The sequence below is a fragment of the Camarhynchus parvulus genome, chromosome 12 (assembly GCF_901933205.1).
Source record: "Camarhynchus parvulus chromosome 12, STF_HiC, whole genome shotgun sequence".
Lineage (NCBI taxonomy): Eukaryota > Metazoa > Chordata > Aves > Passeriformes > Thraupidae > Camarhynchus > Camarhynchus parvulus.
Window position 1 is genome coordinate 14,049,403 of NC_044582.1, and position 25,361 is coordinate 14,074,763.

A 25,361-nucleotide genomic window follows, 5' to 3' on the forward strand; every position below is an offset into this window, starting at 1 on the left:
CTGATGCTACTTGGTCTGCTGCTGATCATTTGTGCAAGCTGCACATAACACTCATGGACCACTAAAGAGACTGCATTCTTCTTTAAATTGTCATTTCTTTCAAATTGCTCTATGAGAAGTTAGGCATTTTATTCCAGGCATATTCAAGAACCATTCATGGAGCAGTGTTCCAAGTCCACTGCTGGCTGCTGATGCCGTATCCATCACACAGAAGCAGGGAGCAGAATACACTTCCTTGCAAGTCATTACAGAAACCAGAGCTTAATTCTCTGGTAATACAATTCCTCCAGTATGCAGAACTATGAACTGTAACTACAGTCCTTTTAAAAAGCAATAATAGTCCTGGTGGAAATAAAATCCTATGCAACCTCTTATCCCTTCAGCTCTGCGAGTGCACTAGAGCATAGCTGAACAGAAATAACAACTACCTCTGCCATCAGTATAAACACAATGAGCACTGCTGAGATTAGATATCTAGACAGCATCCTTTACAAAGAAATGCAGCAAATAAAAGTGTACCACATCACTGAAAATCATCTGTTTATAAAATCACTGACTGAGGGAAAATTTTAAGCTGTTTCATTCACAAGCTCAGCTGAAGCATCCGATGTAATACTTAAACTTTCTGAATCACATTTAGTTTCTCTTGTCTGGGGAATATCTTGGGCCCCAGTGAAAAAGCATCATGAGCTACTTCATTTCATCTTTGGCATCGATGAGCTTTTTCCTGGAGCCAGAGATGCCAAAGGAAAAGATCCCAACTTCTGCAGAGTCCAGGAGGAAGCGGCTTCGAAACAACTGTGCAAGATTGGTGCTCTCTAGCTTTCTTCAAACTCTGAATCAGTAAGAAAAGCACTGCAGATCTGAAGCTAGGGAAAGATAAATGCTTTGTGTGCTGGGGAAGTTTTGCTGATAAATTACTCCTATTGAAATAAAAAAATAAAACCTGAAAGATGCAAAATGATACAAAGAAGAAAGAAAGTAATTAAAGGCTCAAAACAGTGCAGTTGAAGTCAAATATCAAAATGAGAGATGGATGATTTACCTAGTTCACTGTCCAGTTCCTCCGTGTGCACCCCTTCTTCTCCAAGGGAAGAGCAGTAAATGAGACAGAAAAAATTAAAAGAAAATTTCAGATACCAGCCCCAAGCAAGAAATTCCCTAGAGCAAACAGCAGAACCAGCACTAATTTTCTACACACCAAGCCCAAGCTTCCCATTTAGCACGCTCTAGTGATCAGAATATTGATGGATCTGATGCAGATAATGAAAAAAGTGGTTCTTGCACTCTCAAAACATCTTCATCAATGGACTATTTCCATGTCATGGTTTGATATGGCAAAGTCATGAAACTGTGATGTTCTCACTGTAGTGAGGCTTTTCCCTCAGATCCTACAGTCCAACCTTTGCAATCTGTTTTACAGACACATGGATCTATCAGAAGGCCAGACCTGGAAACTAATGAGGGAGTCTGACAGGAAAACCTTGCACCTAAACAAGGACTACTGTAGCAAGGTTTCCAAGAAAACATCTAAATTTATGTGCACACAAGGTCCAACAGACCTCACTGTCCTACTCAGATGATTTAGATAGGCATGAAGCCTTGTTTTACTGGAGGCACAGACCCCCAGTCCAGATGCACTGGTGAGGCACAGACAGGAATGCACCAGTTTTAGCAGGGCACCTGGGACAAAGATCACATAATTTTTCAAAGACACAAAGCCATCAATATTCGCTGTTGCTCCATTTATCATTGTCTGCTCCATATTCATAAGTTAACAGTGACACAGATGATTAAAGTATTGCTTGGCCTATAAATAATAATAATGCAGTCTGAAAATGAAAGATGGTGACAAAACCAGAACAAAGATGGTAAAAACAATCTTGGACCCAGTACAGCAAAGTTTAAGCCACATAAATGAACGACAGAAGCAAACAGAGGTTGTAGGGTTGAAACATCTGGACACCCAAAAAACTAATTCCATGACCTCTTTGCAAAATATTCTATCAAAGCAGTTGTTTGGGACCATTAGTGTGAAATACAAATTGCAATTTCCTTTGATAGCCTAAACAATGGGAAACAAGTAAAAAGGGACACGTATCCTGATGAAAAAAAAGCACAAGGCAGCTGCACCCAAACAAATCTGAAACAATATCTAACATTTATAAAATCCATAAAGAGGGTGGGATGAGCCTGGCAACTCACATGCACACACACCAGACAAAACAGAGGAGTCATCCCACTGACTCTTAAGGAATGACACACAACAGTGACCCTTGCCAAAAACCATCCAGCTTCTGTGGCAAAGAAAAACTAACCTAACCTTCTCTCCTCCCTGTTTTTTAAAACATAATTATTCTTATGTGCTAAGCAAGATTATAGCAGCCAAGCAAAGCACTGCAGAGCACTACTGTAACTATGAAGCAACTGGTTTAACTAGTGAATATTAAAAATATCCATTAATGAGCAACTTGGTGAATGAAGTGAAGGGGTGTGTGGGAAGATGAAATTAGCTGATTTTAAGGAGTTGATAAACAAAGATGCCACTGCTCTCCAAAATGATGAACTCAATGAAATACAATAATACCAGCTGTATGTTTCTATTCCAAATTAAACAAATTATTCCAATGTTTGCTTTATAATTGCTAAGAGGAGAAGAGAAAGACTTTCCCTTCTGCGAGGAGACTTCAAACTGTGTAACAGAGGAGCTCAGCCACCCTCTGCAGCCTTGTGGTGCTGGCTGCTCCTTGCCTGGCACATCCCTGTGGTTTGAGGGTATCCTGCACTGTGCTCTAGAGCAAGTTGGTGACCTGCTTCATCACAGCAGCCTAGACGGCAGAGGTAAATTGTCACACCCTGCAAAATCTCACAAGTGAAAGGTAGGAGAGGGTGAAACACTACTACATGTGTAAAAACAGTCACCAGCAGTTCTGGAGGCCAGAGTTGAACCTAACAGTGAAAAGGGATTGAGCTGATTCTTTTCTGAAATAAAGTTGTGATTTTTATTGTGATGACTGACACCAGTAGGTGGTTCATTGTATTATGAAAACTGATTTTACAAGGACAGCACCCTCACTGATGAAGGAAACCCTTCAATTTTTAAGAAGTGTCTACCATGACAGAACTGTATTACCCAAGATTATGTATTTCAATTCCATCACCTTTCCCGGTCAGTAGACCAAAATTCCCTCACAGGTTTTCCCAAACATTTAAGTTATTTTCATAATTCACTTTTTCTTCCAACATCTTGTTAAGGAGGCCAGGAAGGGACCTCCTTTAACATTCCTGCATTTGGCTGCTCTAAATCGGACAGTGGCTTGCATTTCCAACATCTCAAGGAATACCAAATCTCAGTGCAAAATTTTCAGCGTCAGAAATTTACACTTTCAAATGGAACTTGTTTCAGCAATCACGACACTGCGCAGACCGTCAGCATTTAACAGCACAAGTGAAGCAATTGAGTTATTTCTGCTCAAACAAGGAAACAGCAACAGAACTCTCTCAATCCATGTGAAGCAGGAGGTTGAAGCGGAACACAGCGGAGCACACAGAGACTCAGTCACTCCCTCCCACACAGAGATCCAAGAAGCAAACATGTCAGACAGCTTTGAGTCTTGTTCAGCATCAGTGGCTTTTCAAATGCCTTTGCAAAAACTTACTTGTAGCACCTCCTTGATTTTTATTAAATGATCTGGCACCTCAGTGGCTGTTTTACACATTCACGGCAATTTTACAACATTATGGATATTGTCTCTTTGTACTTCCTAATAAATCTTTTTCAAATTTTTAAAAGTTTTTCTGAATACTAGTTATTAGAAAGAGAGAAGGAAAAGGAAAAAAAGTCATCTAGGAATGGACCAAACACAGTATTATGTCACTATTTTTAGTCTCTTACCATCATCTTCACATTCTTCTAGAGGCTTCTGCTGTTTGTTCAGGCACCGTGGATCTAGCCAAGATGTTGTTTTTGTGTTATGGCTGGAAACCAAAAACAGAAATACAACCTTTGTTAATAAAGCAGAGTTGAAGTATCCATGACATAAAAGTATATATCCTCTTTATTATTCAACAGACCTGGAGGCATACTTTTGATTCAAAGAAACAGCTCTACAATTTGATGATGTGCAAACTAGTCAACCAAATCACAAGAACTTTGGCATTGAAAACACAAAGGTAACAAGTAAAAATATACAAATCAGCACTCCTGACTGGAAAGAGGCAAGTGAATGCTGCAATATTAGAATATTAATTTCCAAATTGTTTGTCTTTGGTGGCTTGTTTTTAATTCCCAGAGGTGTCTCTGAGATAAAGGCAGGAGTTTCCCTTCCTTACTAAATTATTCAGTGAGTTTTGTTCCTACAAAAGACCTTTGACATGTCTAGAGTTGACCCAAGCATTAGTCAAAAATGATTTTGACTGAAAACTTTACAATTACACAAATAAAAATGTTCTGTCTAAGCCTTTGATGGAAGTTGAGCAGCTTTACTTTCAACTCTTCCTTTCCACAAGTCCCCTGACAGCCTCATGATGCCAGTCCCAGCGGTGAAGGTTGCATAGTAAACAGGCTTAAAATACATTTTTCTAGAAGTTATTTTCTCCCATAATTTCATTTGCATAAGCAGACAATCTGATAATAAAATGCCTCTTCTACAACCTGGTGTCATCTTAGCCACAACCTGCAGTCCCTGAGGAATCACTTATCTAGCTTAGCCTCTAACACTGCTTAACAGTTTTAAGTTTCAATAGTGTAGTAATGCCATTTTCTTCTCCTTCAAGGTCTCAAAGAGGTTTACAAACTGAATTTTAGCCTCACAACAGTCTCATGAGGGGCCCTGTAATGAGGGCCACGATCCCTGAGGAGCTAACAACCAACCAGCAAACTTGTATTGTACTGCAAGAAAAGGGGCCAGCCCTGCTCCCAGGATCTGAATGAGTAAATAAAAGGTCCTTGTTTTACACATCCTACTACCCAGCCCTCCCAAGGCAGGATGAGCAAATGTATTTAATCCTTATGTGTGCTTCAGAGCAATTGATCAGCACCTGGAAAAATGAATGGCAGAAATTCAGCAAGTCAGGAAAGTTAACAAAAATAAAGCAGAGGGGCTCTGCCACCTTACTTATAAGCAAGTCTGCAGTCTAGCTGAGAAGGAGGGTGGTGGGAGGAGAGCAATAGAATATTTGCATATTTCTCGCAATTTTATACTTGCTAAGCAAAGGCTCACAACAGTGTAGTTTGCTGAGGCACAGCAAATTTAGCTAAACACCTTTCAGATCACACTCTCAGGTGGGAAGGATTGTGTTAGACCTGTAACATGCACAGATAATGAAACAGGGCACTGGGACAATGAAAATCTCAATTAAAGCACCAGAGAAACATATCTCAAGAACAAAATACCTCCAGCTAGATCAGGATTGGCTATCTGACACACAGCCCTGGCCCCACTGGACCTGCACTGGTTCTGTGCAAGATGCTCATGCTGCTCCCTTCAGCACCCTGACTTGATACCCAAAGCACCACAGATGCTAGAACAGACATCTGAGCCAGCTTGGGTCCACACTGCTCATTAGTTCACTTTCTTAATCTGATACAAATCAAGCTAAATGGTTTCTAGGCTCAGGGTTTCCTCAGAATTAATAGAACTGCAGTCATTCAGGGCTGCATCCACAGCAGCAGGTTCATGCACAAAATCAGCCCCATGGGAGCATCTCCTCAAACCGCACTGCAGGGAGGGAGCGGGTGCTGCTCCCAGAGCTTCACATTACACAGGCCTATGCTACAGGCTGTGTTTTCCCAGCACACACATGATTCTCCTGACAAATTATTTAGAGGTGCTGCAGTCCTGTGTTGCTCAGAGACCACAGACCCAGCAGCCATGGGGGTGGGTTTGGGGAAATCGGTGGCGGCAGCGGAACCCCTGATGGAAGCACCTGTAAGGAAGGACAGCAGGGGCCCCTGTGGGGTCAAAAAGGGGAGCAACTGACTGCTTGGGCAGCATTTACTGCTCATCATCTGTCCTCCTCCAAGGAGGAAAATGGCAGGCTGAACAGGCTATTAGGCTGTTCTCTATATAAAGGGCAGAGAGTACATCAAATAACGAGGCATCCTGAGGACACAGTGAGGGGAGAAAGCCATGCTCAGGGTAATGTACTCATCCTGGTTTCATCTGATGAGAATTTGCATTCTGCCTTCTTCTGACCTTGTCTTACACTCAGGGACTGTTGGAGCTTCTCCAGGTAATTGAGAGAGCCCTGGAAAATGGCCTTTTTCAGAGCAGCCCTCTCCCAGCTGAAGAAGGGCTGCTGCGGTGCCCTAAGCCATCCCAGATCCTCAGATATTCTGGCAATCTTCTCTCATGTGTTCCCTTGCCACTGGAGCCAAGAGAAAACCTGCTCTTGAACCTTGCCCTGGCCCTGTCCAAAAGTCTCCTCTCCTGATGATGAGGCAGGACTGCTGCCCTCACAGCCCTGATCTGGTGTAACTCTCCACAGGAGACAGGGCCAATTAACAGAGGAAGTTCTTCTGCAGTAACTGGGCATTGGCTTCTGGTAGGGTTTCCACAACTGCATTAAACAGACCATCAAATCCAAAATCAATTCCTCAACCCCTCTTCTACTTGGCAGCTAAGGGTTTGAGTTTCAAAGGCTAATTGAGTGTTAATGTCTAGCTAAACTCTGTGCAAGACATCTCTTACACTAACAGCTACTATTTTATAAGTTACTCCTACCTCAATAAATTTAGACAAGTATAATTTGAGACTATTATTTATGGCATGAAAAAAATCAATATCATCATAAAACTGCTGACAGCAATCAGCTCTTAGGCAAAGACTGCAGAGCTTGAGGTGTTCCAAACTTGCTGTGCATACCCTGCACTGAGCTGTACCTTTTGCAAGCCACTGGAGAGCATTAACACATTTGGCCCCTTTGCTGTGATGAGGGGACAGCACACAAAGTCCATCCCTGTCTCTGCTGCCCAGGACTGGAGGAATCCCCTCTACTGCATTATGCACACAATGAAGTCTCAGCCCTTCCAATTAGGAGCTTTCATTCCACCCGTGAAAACAACTGGCCTGTATTTTATAAGTGTCTGTTGCTTTTGTAACTACCCTCATAAAACAAGCAATTCCCTCTGCCTTGGAACTCAGGAGTAATTTGGATGTTAATCCAATCAGGAAATGCAAACCCCCTTCAGAAGCAGTAAAGAACTAACAGCTCTGCAACCTAACTGTATACACTAAATATTTAATACACACACAAAACACATCCATGGAGGTTCACTTTATGCCCAAAGAGAGGCGGCGAGATGGAATCAGAACAACAAAAATGTGCTTTACTCTATAAAATAGACTTCTCCGTTCTCCGTGTAGGCCATCTCCCAGTTTTCTGGCAGAGGACCTAGGTTATCCTCGGCTGCAGGAGGTAGGTACTGGGGGAGGCTCTGAGATGGGTCCGTGGTGGGGACGTGGGTGTGCCTCTCAATCGCGGACGCGGGCGCTGCCTCTCTCCCGATGCGCGCGCTGTGCTCGTCCTGGTCACCAGACTCTGCTGTGGGACAAACACACGGTGATACAAGTGACAATCAGTCCTTTCCTTCCCCAGTTTGCTCCTCCAGGTTTATCCTGCCAGTTTTCCTCTCCTTGCCTTTTAATTCACGAGACACGGCAGCAGATGGAGCGAGGGCAGAGCCCCGGCAGTCTCTGAGGCAGCAGGGGCGAGCTCTCCTTGCCCACACACCCTCTGCCAGCCAAACAAACCAGGAGCTGTGATCAGCTCCAGCAGGGCCCTGCTGAGGTACCAAATTCCTCCAAGCTATCTGAGGAGGGCTCATTGGTGTAGAGGAGTTCAGTGTGCTTTCAAGCAGGCTTACAGGTTCATCCCTGCAGTGCCAACTGTGGGACAGGATTAGGAGGATAAAATTTCTTGTTTGAAGAATGATCAAAAGAGATTTTACAAGCGCAAAATGTTGTCAGAAGCTCAAAGTCAACAAGCTAATGGTGAGTGTCTTCAGTGCAGTGTATTATTTAAATTAAAAATTAAAATGAATGTCAGCACTGTACCATGTGTCCACGTGTTGCTGCTCACTAGTGCCCATTCTTGCTGTTTGAGGAGGTTTATTCCAAGGCTCATCACAGCACCCTTCCAGTCAAAGTCAGTCAGGAGTATTTTATGCTGTATCTGGCCCTTCTCCCTCTAAGGAAATATTTCTGATGCTTGTATCCATGCAGTTTTGAGCTGTATCCATGAAACAATGCTGCTCATCCCCTCCCATCACTAATGACAGTAAACGCTCCCCAATAAGCAGGTCTGTGCCCTCACTCCTTCACAGAGAGGTTTTGGCAACAATGGACAAATGCTAAAATGAACCCTTTGTCTACCAAAGGGACTTCCTCTGTTTGGCTCTTGAAGGTGTTGAAAATTTATGGCAGTACTTCCACATCCCCTGAGAACATCAGTACAAGCACAGTTTGACAATGCACTGAACAAAAAACAGAGATCAGTGTCACCCTCTGCCAAGTCCCCAAGGACTGGGGCTGAAGGGGTTTCACAGACAGGACCTTCCCTGCTCTCCACACCCGAGACCATGGACATCCTCAGTTCACAGCCCACGGCCCTGGAAACAGCTCCTTCATCATTCTAGTCTGTGTGCTGCCATTACCAAAAGAGAACACTGGGAGGAACAGGAAGAAAAACATCCAGACTATACCAGTACCCTCAGTGCTTGCTTTTCAGCCCTCCTGGAGTTTGATATTTTTAGGTAGAAGATGACAACATAAAGAAGCGTGAAAGAATCATCGCCAGCGAAAAACTGAGAGTACAAACATGCCAAAATCTGGAAAACACAAGTTACCCAGAGGTCTCCTAGAGAAGCAGGAGGATTTTAATATGGCTAGCACACTTTCATGTGAAATAAGCATAAGGAATCACTTTGGTATATGAGAAATAACTCTCTTCCTGATTCTGTGCTCATTTAATGAAGGCAAGGGGCCAGGGTGTGATAACATTGTGACAAATGATCTGCATCTTCTAGTATTTCATCTTGCAAAGGAAAACAAGGAAGAGAAATTATGCTCCAGCTACTTCAGGGACACCAAACTGAGATGGGCAGAAAGGAAATCAAATAACAGATCTCCCATTAGCTCCTTCCCAAACTCAGATCCCGTGACAAAGGCTGAGGCTGCTGTCATGTCACAATATGCAAGAAACCACACTTGGTTTGTCAATGAGCTGGTAAGCAGAGACAGGAATTCTAACCTGGAGAAATTAGGCTGGTTAGAAGCAATTTGAGTTGGAAATGTAGCAGGTAACAGCCAAAAAAGAGTACAACCCTCAAAAGCCATTCGATAGTTTGGCCTGCAGAGGACCAAAACTAAATCTCAGTCTAAACCCTTTTAAAGCTCCAGATATTAGAGCCAGGACATTGGCAGGTGGGAGTGGCAGGACAGATCTCCTGACTCATCAGGGGCTGGGAAGGGAAATTTTCATAGTGATAGAAAGAGATCAGAGGACAAAGGACTGGGTGCCAGTTATGGTGAGCTCCCAAGGCGAGCAGCTGGGAAAGGCTTGAAGGTGTGGATAATACTTGCTCAGCACCTGCCTCAAAAGGAGCCCTGAAGATGAATTCAGGGCTTGAAACTGAGCTGAGGTAACAATGCTCTAAGCACTAACAAATACTAGGGACATGGGGAAGAGCTCTTGCCCCTCAGAGCTTCACAAACTTCCAGCTGATTTCTGTGGAAACTCAGTGGATCTCCAATGGTGTTTTATTCTGAATTTGCCCGCACAGCACTTGATTTGAGATTGCAAAGGTTTCCAGTGATCTTTCAGCTCAGGCTTGATGGCAGCCAAGATCTGTGTTCAGCAGGACACAAGACCTTCATGAAATACAGAACTTGCATCCGTGCTCCAGATCTCATTCCTGCAGCAAGCAGCACTCCATGTGCTGGGAGGTACCTGGAGAAGAGGACCTAGGACAGTAACTGTATGTGATGGGCAGCTCTAGATGCAAGGAAGGATAAAGGACAGCAACATATTTAGGAAGGAGCAATGATTAATTTCAAATGTAAACCTGGTTGAGTCATTTCATACTGTTTGTTGCTGTCAACCATAGCTCAACTGTTCCCTGACCTTTCTGCAATTAATGGATTTGAACTTTACCACATTTTTGTCTCAACCAGTTCAATCCCACAAGGGCTTTTTGGAAAGGCCCAGCTGTGCATGTGGTTGACCACACCTGGGCATCTGCCACTCAGGTGTCAGCCAGTCCCGTTTGACACTGACAGCTTTTCAGAAAACACATTAAAAACAACACCCCCTCTTCAAAATACCCTCCAAAAACCTTCCCCACATATTCTAACTGAAGGACAGCACTATTTTTGCTTTACCTGTGAAGCTACTGCTCATTTCAGGTACATCATCCTCTTCCTCATTCTCTGTATGCACTATGCCAGCATTTTGCATATCATTGTAAGACTTGGTTCGCTTTGGAGTCGACTGCTTGGAGCCAGACTGCAGGTTTTGCAAAGCATTGGTGGAAGTCACTTTCCCACTGAGGGGCTGGCTTGGAGGCTTCGGCGTTCCATAATAGTTACCTAGGCAATAGAGACACATTTGCATCTTCAAAAGAGAACAGTTTATAGCAGTAAGTTTTCCATTTCATTTTCTTTACAGTTCCATTAAAATTTCTGTCCCTCCCCACAGATAAGTATATAAAGAAGCTAACACGTGCCATTCCCATTTTTGGGGGTGCATACTTCATCTCTAAAGCAGACACAGAAATATTTCTTGCCTTTTTAGTTATTCTTGTCAAATCTAAAAGGAGAAGCAATGGTTGTATTGTTTAGGTGCACTGAGCGTACATGGGCTAAAACAAAAGGCAGTCATGGTGAATAGCAAAACTTCATCTCGTTACATCTGAATTTCAATTAGTAGCCTTTTTACATGTGTGCACCCACACAATGCTGTGGCAGATCTGGAGTGAGCCCTGCAGAAAATAAAAAATTCATGACTGCTATCACCAAGAGAAGTGATGAAAGGCTCGATGGCCTGCTTTAGTACACAGGTTCTTTTAGGGGGGATGTTGCATTTGGAAAGCAAACACTATTTTCTCTCTAAAAGAAAACTTAGTCAAAGGAGAGAAAAGGAAAGATACCACATGGCTTTGTTCAAAGAGGAAATTCAGCAGTTCGGTCAACTTGGGTAGAAGTGAAGACCCAGACCTTAAAGCTAAGCTTGAAGGGACACAGATGCACACGGGGTTATGCCAACACATGCTCAGAATCCATCACCAGTTGTGATGGAAACAGTGCAGAGTGCTTGGGCTGCCTCCCTGCCATTTTAAAGTGACCATGGAAGAGACACAGAATAAGTGCATGTTCATTCATGCCAGCACAGCACAGAGGTATTCACTGGCCCTGTTTCACTTATAGTTCAATCGTGGCAACAGTGCAAAATTCTTCTCTAAAACATACATTTATTTACATTCTTCATTGATCTCCATATGCTATATATAACCTGAAAGCATTATTTTTCAATTTTTCAGTACATATTTTCTCAGCCACTGTAGGAGAAGATCAGGTTTGAGACCATCTAAGGAACCTGAAGGTGCACAGGTCCACAGGAAGGATGAGGTGCATCTGCAGGGAACTTGTATGGAGTTGCTACACCACTTTCCACCATATTTGAGGAGTTGTGGCAGCCTGGTGAAATTCCCACTGACTGTAAAAGGAAAAATACAATCCCTTTCTTAACAATAGAAGACCCAGGAAGAGGCCAGCCAGCCTCACCCCTGAGCCTGGCAGGATCCTGGAGCAGCTCCTCCTGGAAGGAGGATCACCAGGACCCATCAGGAGCTGGAATCAGCCTGACTTGCACTGGCAGAGTCCATCTGGGAAAAGGAAACACTAGCAATCATTCCCCCTCTCTGCCTCCTGTGAGGTGAAAAGCCCAGTTCTGGCCCCTCAGTTTGGGAAGGATGTTGAGATGCTCGAGTGCATCCAGAGGAGGGCAACAAGGCTGGTGAGGGGCTTGGAACATAAACCCTATGAGGAATGTTTGAAGGAACTGGGGTTGTTTAGTCTGGAGAAGAGGAGGCTTAGAGGTGACTTATTGCTCTTTACAACTTCCTGAAGGGAGGCTGTAGACAGCTGGGGTTGGTCTCTTCCACCAGGCAGCACTGACAGAAGCAGAGGACACAGCCTGAAGCTATGTCAGGGAAGGTATAGGTTGGATATTAGGGAAAAAAAATCCACCAAAAGAATAACAAAGTACTGGAATGCTTTTCCCAGGGAGGTGGTGGAATCACCATCTCTGGATGTGTTTAAAAAAAGACTGGACATGGCACTTGGTGCTATAGTCTAGGTGAGGTGTTAGGGCATAGGTTGGGCTCGATGATCTTAGAGGTCTCTTCCAACCTCATCATTCTGTGATTCTGTGAAGGTATTTCTCACAGGGCAGAGGCCCAAGCAGCCAGAGCAGCTCCCAGTTCTGTTCCAGCCGGAGTAGCAGGACAGCAACACGTGCAGGTTTGTCTGAACAAGGTGTGCTCCAGCCTGTACACAAGGACGTGGATGCAGCTCCACGGGAGCAGCGGCGCTTTCATCTTCTGTTCATCATCTCAGAATCTTAAATGTACATTGATGCATAATTTATGGGGAGAAGGAAATTACTGCTTCTGGAAAGAGCCTCTAATGGGTACAGAGGCTCTGCAAGCAGGTTGCAGTTTCTGCTAGAGAAATAATTCTTATGCTCTAAATACTGCAGAACTGTTTTATACAAAAAGAGGCGGAATGGGGGAGAGGGAGTGCAAAGGGAAAATACAAACGTAGGTGGGCAAAAAAAAAAAAGGATAATTAACCTTGCTCCCATCTATCCTCTTTTTCATGAAGAACACCACTACTCTGGGATTTTGTGGTTTTTTGGGGTTTTTTCAGGTTGTTGCTTTGTTTGGTTTTCTAGAGAAAATAAAAGTTTTCTAAGGATATTAACTGCTAAGCAGAGAGAGCCATGTGTGTGCCATACACATGAAAATCACTTTTATTTATAGCACTGCACATCACTATTTTATGCAGAAGTTATTTTGGGTCTGTTTTTACTGGTTAAATTCTTTAGGATGGATGCAACAAGGAGGATGAAGGGGATATATAGATGTTGATAGTGTGGGTTTTATTTCCCCCGGACAACAGCAAAGCACAGATGGCACCATCCCTCCTCCAATTAAGGAGAAATGTATGATTATATCTTCGAATTTTGTTCCCCTTCAGTTCCTCTAGCAACAGCAAAGCTGGAGTTCCTACCAGTCCACAGAGAGCTGTTCCTCAACAGAAAAGCAGGCTTCTCTGAAGTATTTCAGGATTTCTTACACCAAAATCATGAGTCATTTTTCAAACCAGCCATGGTTGTTGGTACTAACATTAGTGAATAATTACTCTCTACCAAGACAGTGTGCTGTCTTAGAAGATCCCTGTAAATATAAATGAGCATATAAAAAGAGCAAATATGAATTTGAGCATGGCTCTCCGTGTGTGGGGTTTTTGGGAAATGTAGCCACTGGGGCTGAACTTTTCTTTTTTCACCACAGGAGGCAGATTAAGCCTGAGTCAATATTCGAAAAAATCAGAGCTCTTCCTTCAGATTCCCACAAGGACAAACAGGTTGGGGAAATAACCCAGCTCATGATGAAAATCTTTAAAAGAATGCTCCAACCCATCTTCCAGGTGACATGGAAAATGAGAGAAAATGGAAATGCTGTCTTTCCCTCGTGTTTGCTGGATGCAGTCAGCCCTATTTCTCTTCTTTAAGCAGTTATTTTTGAAGACATGGCATGTGGGCTTGGGCGTGGGAGCAGACACACTATTAGGGGGGACTGGTAAAAATAATCATCAAACCTCATGTTTCATCCTCAACATTGGAAATAGAAAATATTTACACTGTGACTCAGAAATCCAAACATGCTCCATTAACAACTGACAGTGAACAGCCCAGCAAGAGTTTTACAACACTCAGACTTGACATTATTCGTTCAAATTAAATCTATCAATGTTTATGAAGAAACATACATTTAAAAATAGGCTTTAACAGTGTTTTGTGAGCCACTTGTAAGCCCAAAGAAGGGGCTAACTTCATAGCCAGTGTAATTTGTACTGAATATCCAATCAGCTCTAATTATTAACAGCATGTTACATGTGCATACACAAGCATCTGTCATCCCAGAGGATCCCAAAACGTTTTCTGAAGTCAGCACGGCAGTTAGGGCAGGACTCCCCAGGGTGCTGAGCTCAGGTGAAGCTCTGCAAAACTTCTGAGGATTCTGACCCCAACAGGATGTCTCTGTCCCCCAGACAATGGAAATTTCCAGGAAAAGATTGCAGGAAATTCTACTTTTCTGTGGAAATGCCAGCTCTGAAGCAGCCAGTGTGGCAGGAATGGCACATTCCCATGTGCAATTCCTATGGGAACTGGGCCTCTACCCCTTACCCTGCTCTTAATCACACTTGGATCCTGCCTCCAGCACCTGAATTAATAGCTAATAACAACCCACTCACTCCACAGATGCACACACCATTAACTGAATCCCTCGTCAGCACTTTTCACTAACCATTATTTTATTCAGTCCCTTGGTGCTTAAAACTTACTTAACCACAGCTGAAGTTTGATGGCAGCATCTGCAGCCAAATCCATGACTTAATCCATGCACTCTGAAGCACCACTCAGGAGAGTGCACAAAAATAACAATAATAATGAAAAATCCCAAACAGAAGAGCTATTTGGAATGAGTTAGGTTCTTTTCATCTCCTTAAGTGTCGGCAGCTTACACATTTTAGCATCACACCAGTAATTAGACTTTGGTAACAGCTTATCACAACAATAAGACAAGTTCTCATCATCATAACACTTCCTGCTCTGCCAATTCAAGCAGTGATCACAATCAATGAAAGCAATCTACAGCAGCTTCCACCCTGTCCTGAATTAAAGCAAATTTTCTAAAACTTAAAAAGAAAGTTCTCTTGACAGACAGTGTTGCTTTTGGAAAATCTGTCTTACATTTCAAATAACAAAGCATTCTTATTAAGTATTCCCCTGATGGGCAGTAAATTCACCTTAAATTGTTTGTGTGACCCGAAATTTAAAATACAATTCACAAAAACACACCAACTAGTTAAGTAAAATATCTATGAATCTATTCCATAAAACCCTTGAATTCACGCCATTGAATTCAATTCCATTTGGGCTGAAAGGACTCCATCCAGCCAAGATGCTGCTCCTGGAACTAGAAATGCAGAAGAAGAGAGGCAAAATCAAACAGATTCAAAAGGGGAATGGGACTAAAGCAGAGAGGGAGAAGGAGACCACAGAGGCTGCTGGGGTGGGGACAGGGAGCTGACATGGAGAGGTGGAAGAAGGCACAGTAGCTAACTGTAAGGTCCAGAGTAGCTAACTGCAAGGTCAATCATGAGTTTGAGCATTAATTGTGATGGTGCAATTACAGCAATTGAAGAATGTGCTCCCAAACCACATATTTGAGTCACTTTAAGCTGTAGGTGTTTGCTCTGCATTCTCCTTTCTGGTAGAAAGATGTCTATGCCTGGGAGTGCATTTGTGCCTCAGCAAAGGACCAAGAAGAATTTACTGATTTGTTCTGAATTTACTCATGCCTACATGTGAATTCTAATTTTATAAAGATCCCAAGAATCTCAAAAGCCTCAGTGCAGCACAGAGGGCCCTGTGTCCATGAGAAGTGCATCTCATCTTCAAAGCCACCACTCTGTGCTAACAAGGACTCCATTATAGCTCATGTTTCAAAAAGCACTTCATAGCTTTCTGTCTAGGTGAAAATGGGTATTTTGGGAAAGACACTTGGAGATAAGCAGCAAAATTAAACAAGGCCTTGACACGAAGACTTGAAATGCAATTATTAATGTAATTGTTTTATTTTCTGAGACTCAGCTCCCCTTCTCTGCACTGTACAAGAACATAAACAATTGACCCTTAATTTTAGCAGAAGAGCTTCTGCTCATGTAATCCAGCAGGAGTGCTTGTGTCTGATTAGCACAGGATGAATTGGTTCCTGGGAACAGAGCTCCTGCCATGGTGTTTTGTCTGTTCTCCTCCCAGATCACATTCTGCTACAGATTTCCACATCTAGATGACAGATCTGGCTGCTGTCTGCAGGATTCACCTAGCTGCAACTGCACATTGATTAGCAATTGCCTTGAGGAAATTCAGAGTATCCAGGCAACCAGGAGGAGGTTGCAGATGCAGCAGCTGGATCGGAAGGAAAACAGGCAATGAAGGAGAGCTCAGAGAAATCAACCTACAATATTTACATTTCCTTGAAATAGGAGATGCTCTGTCAATTTTTGTGGTTATTAATGATGAGGTTAAGTGAAAGATCAGTTTGGGTTTCTTGTTAAATAAGTCAAACTGTTACAAACTGCACATAGGTCTGAAATTTAACATATACTCCAATTAGTGTCCTAAAGGCAGTGGCAGCACAGGAGAAAGTCACCCACAGAAGAAATCCCTCTTACTTATTCTCATTTTTGCTGTGTTATCACTAGGTGTTACCACATGCTATTGTTAGCACTCATGTATAAGTGTATCCAAGCACATTTAAGGCATGGAAAAATCCTAAACCAAAGCAATGATACTAAAAGTAACAAACAAACAGTACAACCTTGTTACCATGGACCAGGACAGGGCTGGGGAGGCTCAGGGTGTTCCATGAGACCACCTGTGCTATATAAACTGCCATATCCACATTCAAATAGATCAAAAAAATATCACAGGGAACATAAATAAACATGCACTTGTGGATGGTGTATGCAGAAAGCAGAAGAAGCAGCTGGAAACACCCTTCTAGCACAGGGCTGCAGGAATAAAGAAAACACCCTGTCAAGCCATTGCAATATGAAACGCTTCTTGCAAATAGTAAAATATTTATGTGTCTAGTCCCACCACGAGGATGTGTCCCATTAGCACCTCCCCTCTCTGGAAGGCAGTGGCAGGGAGTCTGCAGGCAGGGAAATGCTGCAGTCTGGGGAGGCCTCTGCACAGGAGCTGGGTAATACCAGCAAGAAGCAGCCACTGCTGGAGAGCCCCAAGAACATCCTGCACCAAAAAACCAATGCCAAAATGTGCCTGGACTGCTAGGAACAGCCTTCAACACATCAAGCTATGGTTACACAGTAAATGATGCCTGAAATAACCTGAACTCTAACTTCAGAAGAAAGCAACTAATCCACCATATCTCTTTTTTTGCCAGAGGTGTTTGGGAACCTTTTCCCTGAGGTTTCTGTTTTAAAACACGTGAGTGCTAATGAACTATTTCTGACAGAGCTCACACTGAAAAACTTGTTATTGAAAGTGCAGAGAGAGGGAGAAGCCAGTCAGGAATGCTGCAGGAAATTCAAAGCCACTCTAACCCCCTATCAGATATTAGAATATTTGCTTTTAGAGAACAAGAGTTACTCAGGTACCACTTCAGCTGTTTGCAGAACGAAGCATTGTTATCAGATGACACTTCAGTACAGCAGCACTCATGCTTGGTTAGCACTGATAATTGTGCATATACACAACAAGGGGTTGCCTTTTTTTCTCTACCAGTGGTTTAAAAAATAACAAGACAAAAGGCAAGCAGAGTATTAAGAGACAAAAATAGAAGAGGAATCATTCTGCAGTACACAGGTATTCGTGTGTGGATATTCAGTGTCACACATTATAAGGATGCTAAAGAAGCCATTATGATTTATTGAGACAATCTCTAGTCTGGAGACAAAAATCAGTGGGTCTAATTAACGTGTTATTCACCTGCACAGGCATCCCCAGCACCTGCCACCCTTCCTCTCCCATCTTCCCCTCACATTCTGCCTGCCACAGGCTCAGCTCTCATTTCCAGGTGGGACTGAGCTGGTGACACCCACAGGCGGCAAAGGCACCAGCAAAAATAATCCACCCATTTTGCTAAAGCAGCTGGGGTAGTGTGGCTGCTGCAGAGAAGCCCAAGGAGAGCCAGCACATCAGATAAATTAGGCTAAGGCATCTTGATTTGAAGCATGTTGCTGAATACACCTCTCTACTTGGGCTGAAATTCAAACTGCACTATTAATGTAATTTATTACAATCATTAAGTACCACAATCGGAGACCCTGTCTCCAGTAGATAGTTTTATATACTTGGAGAATGTTAGCAAGTCACCCCATTACATCTCAGTCATGAGACTAATGCAGATTACTTATTACTTCTCTTGGCAATCACATAACACTTGTCCTGAGAATGAAAGATGATGCCTTGACGATAATACTCTATAATGTAATAACCCTTCACATGTTATAAAGTGCAGCACTTTTTCTTTTGAGGATCACTAGGTGCTGGGCAGGCATTCACTCACACATCCTCACCAAAGCCAGCCATCCCCATTCAAAATCCAGCCCCCCTGCCCAGGTCCCTGCGTGCCTCTGCACAGCTCCCCTCTGCAGGGCTGAGTGCCTGAATGCAGCACAGCCCTCCAGAACGCCGTGGCTTCCCCTCGCCCCCTCCTATTTCAAACAGCAGATAGCTGCAAGCACAGGGGATCTGCTGAAATATTGATGAGGAGAGAAGTAAGTGTTGTTCTAATATTCTTCAGGCCAGTAACCTGAAGTATAGAGCAGCCACCTGATCTGCCCAGGGCCACTCAGCAGCTGGGGAAAAAAATGGGAATAAAATCTGGAAGCGGTGGCTGCGCTCAAAAGAGCCCTCCCTTGGGGTGCCTGTGGGAGCCTGCAATTCAAATGCAGAAGTAATTGCTAAATAATTAGTAACCTACACAATTACTTCCATGCATCCATCAGTATTTTCTGCCCTGAAGGAGCAGTCAATAAATGCCTGAGACTACAATTACAGCGATTTCCTATCCACCAGAAGGCCTAGACGATGTGCAGCCTAAAAAGAATTTTCCTTCCTAATGAGTATTGTCAATGGGAATTTCTAACTGGCTTGAGAGGGTTGAGTGCAGCACACACGTGGGGCAGAATCACCAATACTGGGGCAGCACCACAGTTCTGAGCAGGTCTTCCAGCTCCAGCTGCTGGATTCATGTGATCAACATGTAGCTTTCATCAGGGGAGGAAAGATGATGTTTCTGGGCTTTATGGTTAAAAATCAGGACGCTAAAACCCAAACTGAAAACCCCAGGAATTAAGGTTTGCCACTGCCCCCTCCCACCTGATTACATTTTTTGAAGCCTTTTGGGTGCAGAACACACCAGGGAGATGAGAGGTGACCAGAACAGCAGCTGCCATGCCTGCTCTGCCTTCACTGGGATGTGAATCAAAAGCTGCCCAGAGGAACCTATTTGGAGTGCACCAGCAGAAATAATAATGGCATTACAAAGCCCTGCAGGTCAGCAACACCTCTTTTCAGCTTGCACTTTCTCTTTGCAATTAGAGCACCTTCAAAACCCACGTTGTTCTTTGAAAATCTGATACACTCTCCTACTTTTTTGTGCTTTTCAGCTCTTCTCTTCTGCTTGTTCTTTATTCTTTCCAAATCAATAGTATCTGTATCAGTATCAAAGTCCTGTGTATTACCCCTGTTCTGATACCTCCCTGTTTTCTAACATTTCTCCCCAGAATTCTCTTCAGTAACTGTTATTAAATGTTTCTGTTGCCCCTTCTTCTGTAAGATTTTTCCCAGTGACAGTATCCAGGTGACTTTATGTCCATCTTCTCCACCACCACATGCTGATGCTTACAAGGCCAGAAGGGTCCTTGGGACCACAGTGCCCCATCAGCCTGCTTGAGCCACATGAGCTTGTGGCTGGCATGAAAACTTCCCCATTCCTCATCCCTACAAGTCCATTTCATAGCATTCCTCTTCCTTCATCTCTAAATCACTTGAGAGCATTAAATCACAAGCAACAGCATCTCTTCAATTGTTCTGATTTCTACTCAGCACAGCAAGTAGAACTAGAAGATCATTTCCTTGTGTTGGGTTTTATTTCTCTGGTTTAAAATAAGCCACCACTGATCAAACATACAGTCAAATTTATCATAGTGGAACACCTATTAAAAAAAATATGGCAGCAAAATGCAGCAAAAACAAGTGATAATTAAAACATCTAAGACTGTAAAGACGGACAATAACAGAGACTTGGCCATAAAAAGTCTAACTTGCATTGTGGTTTGGGTTTTTGGCAGATTTTTTTATAGATAAAATTACTTGTGATTGCAGCATCAAGTCTGAATCATCCCATCTTCCAAGATCTAATCAAGATCAACACTGTCTTGATCAATACAGCTGTAAAATAAGATTTCCCAAAAAAAGTACAACAAAGCCATTAAGAAATCTCAGAAGGCAGCAAAATAATTTCTTTAAGCCGTAAGTGAAAAATGAACTCTATTTATTTCACATTGCAATCAAATAGTAATGTGTCTTGATGCATATGTGCACACATGCATCATCATTATTTGCTTTATTCTTATTGATTTTTCCTTCCATGGGCCAGCACTCCAGAACCACAATGCACCAGCATCACTGATGTCAACGGGCAAAGAAGCTTCTCAGCACTTCTGACAAATTATTCCTTTAAAGTTCAGACACTTCTATCACCCACAGAAATGAAATACACATTAGACTTATGAGAAATCAACCTCATCTCCAACAACGGAAAAGAGCAAGCCATGAAACCTAAACAGTTGAGCTGCTGCTGCATATAATCACATAAGCAGTGAAATGACCGTGTTCTAACTGTCCCAGGTGGATTCAGCATTTCCTGAGAACTAATTCCCAGCATGTCCCAGGAGCCAGCTTACAGACACTTACCCATTTTGTCTTTCCAAGTGGAAAGGTCACTAGAACAAATAGATCAGGAAGCAATGGCGAGGCCTTTCAGCTGATCTATTTCAAGCACCACAACAAAGAAAACTAATTTGGTGTTATAATTAGAAACACAGAGAGGAAAAAGCTCATTTTGGAGAAGAGCTGCTGCTGGAGCGTTAGCATTGGTGCTGATGGAGCTAATCAGCTCAGAGAAGTGGAAGAGTGAAACCAAATTATACATTAAGCATCTTCATGCAAACCAGGTCTGCAGCTGGGAGTGAGCATAAGGTTTAAAGGTGCCCTTAAAAAGGAGTTTTTAAAGAAGTAGACAAACAGTATTTCAGGACTCTTTCTTCAGACCCTGAACACCAAAACCACATGGCACAATTTTTTCTGCTCATGTTTGATGACTATTTTTCAAAGACTTTTGGCTAGTTGTGTGTAGTTTGTATTTTTAAATGTATTCCATATTTCTTATTATAAAGAATAATTAGAATACGGCTGCAAGGATAGGGTCAGATTTACAGAAAGAACCATTAAACTTCTTTCAAATGGAAATATGAAATGACTGAGCTGAAGTACACTGGAAGGACTTTCAAACCTGTAAAGTATTTCTTTTCATTGTCTTGTCAAGAGGTACATTTGAATGTTCTCCTGAGGGAAAAAACCCCAACCCACTCCAAAAAGAGTTTTCAATTTAAAGGAGCTACAGACTGCAGATTTAGTAACGCAAATCCTATTGTATACCTAAAAATGGCCAATTTGCCTTGCATTTCTCTGGAGCTGTTTTTGCTCTCTCACCCTGGTGACACTTCAGCGCCCCTTGGCTGTCTCAGTACTGTTGTTTGCAAAGTTGTGCTGTAAAAAGGATCAACACAATGACCCAAGTGATAAGCAATTATCCAAGAATAAGGGAAAAAACAACCCAAAAGCAGTGCATCATGTAGCTGCATAGTGACACACAACTGGGTGATGAAGGAAGTGTATTTAGGGAAGAGACAAGGAAAGAGAAAGAGCAGGAAGAAAGAAAAACTGAACAAGGAGATGAGCCCTAGTGGACACAAAGGATAAATGCACACTGCCCCAGTATGTTACAGGATTATATATTGGATTTTCCTGGCCTACTGTTGATCTTTTCAGGCAGTTAACTTGAAGGTAGAAGATGAAAGCACAGCAAAACTGGAATTCCCTCTCTCAGGTTCCAGAGAAAAGGGAAGCAGAGCACTGAGATGGAAACAAGGTCCTAACTTGAGTGAGATTGATGCAAATGTGATGTTGGATTGGGGTTGAAGTATTACAGGTATTTGAAGTGCTTTTTCACTGCCCCTGGCTCCATACCTTCATAAGTTCCTACTTCCAGAAGGGTCCCACTTCGCTCCAACTCCCGGAATTCCTCCACAGTCAGAAAGTTATAGTCCACACCAGGCACTTCTCCTTCTCTCGGAGGGCGGGTTGTGCCTGAAAGGAAAATCAGAACATTATCAGAGTTGTTTTCTTATCAAGACTTAAAAGGGACAGTAACAAATTTTCACAAAGATACAAGAGTATGTGTAAAACACAGTTCTGTGAGCTACAAGGGTCAAAAGAAGTTTGAAGTTAGGAGCCCATGTAAAAACAAGACACAGATTTCAGGTTGAACTGGTGGCACCAATTAGAACAAAACAACTGAGGGATGTTTCTTGTGTTCTCAGAAAGACTTTGGCAAAGAAATCTCTCATCTCTGTGTCCAAAAACACAGCTGGAAAAGTTTGGTACTGGGAATATGCCAGCAATTACTTTCCTGCTGTTAACATTGTCTCTCATACTTCACTAAAACTGCAATCTGTATTACCAGATAAGGCAACTATTTTCCAGGTTCCATTAATCCTGTATCATCAAATGTTCTCTCACATCATAAACATAATTTCTCCCTTGTTTCTTCTTACTGTTTCATCGCTATTCATGCTATTATTTTTTATTCAGCATTAAAAAATAGCATGAGATGGTTTTGATGCACCATCCACACACGCTCACTGAAGAGACAACCTGACAAACTCTTCTCACAGAGTTCACCTACAAGCTGGTTCCAGTTCAGGACTATTCTGAGCAATAAGTCACACCCAGTCTCTCTCCAGCACTCAACAATTTCTGTAGTGCCCATGGAGAACTGGCTCTGATCACTGCCACTCTGCCAGCTCTGAAACTCTTGTCCCTTCTGGCCAATTTACAGCACTCTGAAGCACAGTGTAAGATGAGTCATTTCATTACTTCTTTTTTCCTAAGATGACTTGGGATGCTGCATTTTAGGTCACTGAGCACAGCTTCATTGATAAGGATCCATTTCTGTTCAACAGCCTTTATTTTCCATGACTCTGGATTCTGTACATCTGAGATTAAATACAAATGACAGGTTTACAGATGGCACAGGAAACTGAATATTGGAAGAATGACCAGAGTTACAGAGTTGGAGGTGTCTGAATACTGTGGCTGAATCCAGTCTGCTGGCTTGGGAATAACTTCAGAGATGTGGAAGCCATACCTAACATTCAACAAACCATAATTTCTCACTTCTGAGCGACTCTTCTGGCCCCTGGGCAGTGTCTTCTCAGTGCATACAATTTCTTAAACCCTTTATAAAAGGACAGAAGAAAGAATAGAGAAGCTGAGCTTCTGAAAACTAATTGGGAAGATTCCAGTTCTCAGAAGTTGAAAGAGCATAAATTTACCATGCCTGCATCTGGCAAATGTTTTCCTCAAGTGCCAGGAAAGCGGAAAGTCTGCTTATCTCCTATTCATCTGAGAGACTGCTCAAGAGGTCAGTCTTGACAGAGTGACACCCTTGAAAGACTATCACTAGATTAATTTCCTTGATTGACATCCACTTTCTCTAACATCCTCCATTTCTTGTTTCAAAATAGAAACTCTCTTTTTTATTATTTACCATCAGCCTTCAGAGTCTATAAATTCCTGTGCTTTTTTCCATCATTCCTCCTCTTGGAGCTTTATGAATGGGTGAAGGAAGGGGAAAAAGTAAGGAAGGGAATGGAAATATCTGTACCCTGCCAGCAGAATTACTCTTTCCTATTTGAAAAGGATTCAGTCTTGCATTTTTTGTATTTCTGAATGCTTATAGCAATGCTACAGCAATATTTACTGGGTAGACTGCAAGAGAAGACAATTTTCTTTCACAGATCTAGTCCAGAGGAATGCAGGAGCTGCACTATGTGCCCCTCTCTGCCCCATGCTGGTGCTTCCATCCCAAGGCAGGCAGAGAGGCTCACTCAGGAGCCTCCCTGGCACACCAGGAGCAGGGAGCACACACCCAGCAGCCAGCATGATCACAGCCCAGATGCCACATCTCCTCCCTGAGCACTGAATTGCCACTGGGGCTCTGGGGACCCTCCCCAGGGCATCGTGTCTGGTGGCCACTGACACATTTTCCTGAACCTGGCTGGGACTGGGAAGCAAGAAGGATGAAAAGCCACACCAACAGCTCTGACCAGTGGTATGCTGTAGCTGTCCCATGCCCAGAGCACAATGGAAGTGAGAATCAGACTCTCTAGCACTGCTCATCAATCAGTAAACGTCACCCCCAGCCATGTGAGCCGAATGACAAAGATCAGGACTGTGTTTTCCCAATAACTACTAACACATTGATGAGACACAAAGATCAGGGAACTTCAGGATTGCTTTCACCTTATCTTTTAAAGCCTCTCCTTCTCTTTATCTCTATCTTCCCACAGAGCATATTTATTAATCATTTTTTCCTTCCATCTGAATTTTTATAGCGGTGAAATTACAGTCAGCAGTTTACTAGTGCTGGCTGCCTATTTGACATGACAATTATATCTCTGCCATAATTCCTCTGAGCCATTTTAATGGATCTATTTGTTTCATCTCAGTGTTCTTAATTTCCTGAATATGTTCAAGTCAAAAAAACCACGCAGCTGTGCCTGCAACACACTCAGAAAGCATTAGGAAAGTCACCACAGAAAAGGAAAACATTGCATCACAGAGATAACATTTGTCACCTCAGCTGGTCCTCAGCAGCAAACCCGGGGAAAATAAAAACTGCACTGGCTGGGATATCTTATCTGGGCGAAGGAAAAAAACCCAACAAGTTTCCATGTTGCTGTCTGGAGCAGAGATTGCTTGCAGATGCTCGGGCTGTTATCCTGCTCCACATCTGAGCAAGTGTTACCGACTGCGATCCAGGCAGGCAGGGGGAAGGGAAAGCCCGCCTCCGTTCCTCTTGGAGCAGAATGACAGGCTGCCGGCTGGACACACGCCTGGCAGATGGCATTTCAAAGAGTTTTCATGAACCATCTGGGATGTGTACAATGATTACAAACCACACTTACAACAAAGCCAGAAGGGCTGCTTCGCAAGGAGGGTGGGGGGAGAGGGCGGGCGGCAAGAAAAGGGGGAAGAGAAGAAAGCCAAGAGGCACAAACTCCGTGACTTTTCCCAGGCACAACACTGGGAATAATCAGCACCTTCCAGCCAGAGCCCCTTCACAGCCTGGAACAACTGCTCCAAGGCTGGGCAGCCTGTGTGTGCACAGGCCAGCAGCATCCCAGCCTGCT

General features: G+C 43.1%; 1 protein-coding gene across 26 annotated transcripts in view; it reads right to left on the reverse strand.

Annotated features, from left to right (window-relative positions):
* MAGI1 (membrane associated guanylate kinase, WW and PDZ domain containing 1) overlaps positions 1 to 25,361 on the reverse strand; it is a 333,541-nt gene that overhangs the window by 65,813 nt on the left and 242,367 nt on the right. For 13 of the 26 annotated variants that reach the window (XM_030957046.1, XM_030957045.1, XM_030957044.1 and 10 more), the window contains exons 3-7: positions 22,135 to 22,254; positions 10,383 to 10,589; positions 7,335 to 7,545; positions 3,896 to 3,978; positions 1,046 to 1,084 (exon numbers count right to left, since the gene is read on the reverse strand). In XM_030957046.1, the coding sequence (XP_030812906.1) occupies positions 1,046 to 1,084; positions 3,896 to 3,978; positions 7,335 to 7,545; positions 10,383 to 10,589; positions 22,135 to 22,254 (660 nt within the window). The remainder of the gene's footprint in view (positions 1 to 1,045; positions 1,085 to 3,895; positions 3,979 to 7,334; positions 7,546 to 10,382; positions 10,590 to 22,134; positions 22,255 to 25,361) is intronic. The other 13 variants (XM_030957054.1, XM_030957052.1, XM_030957050.1 and 10 more) reach the window with 4 other exon arrangements.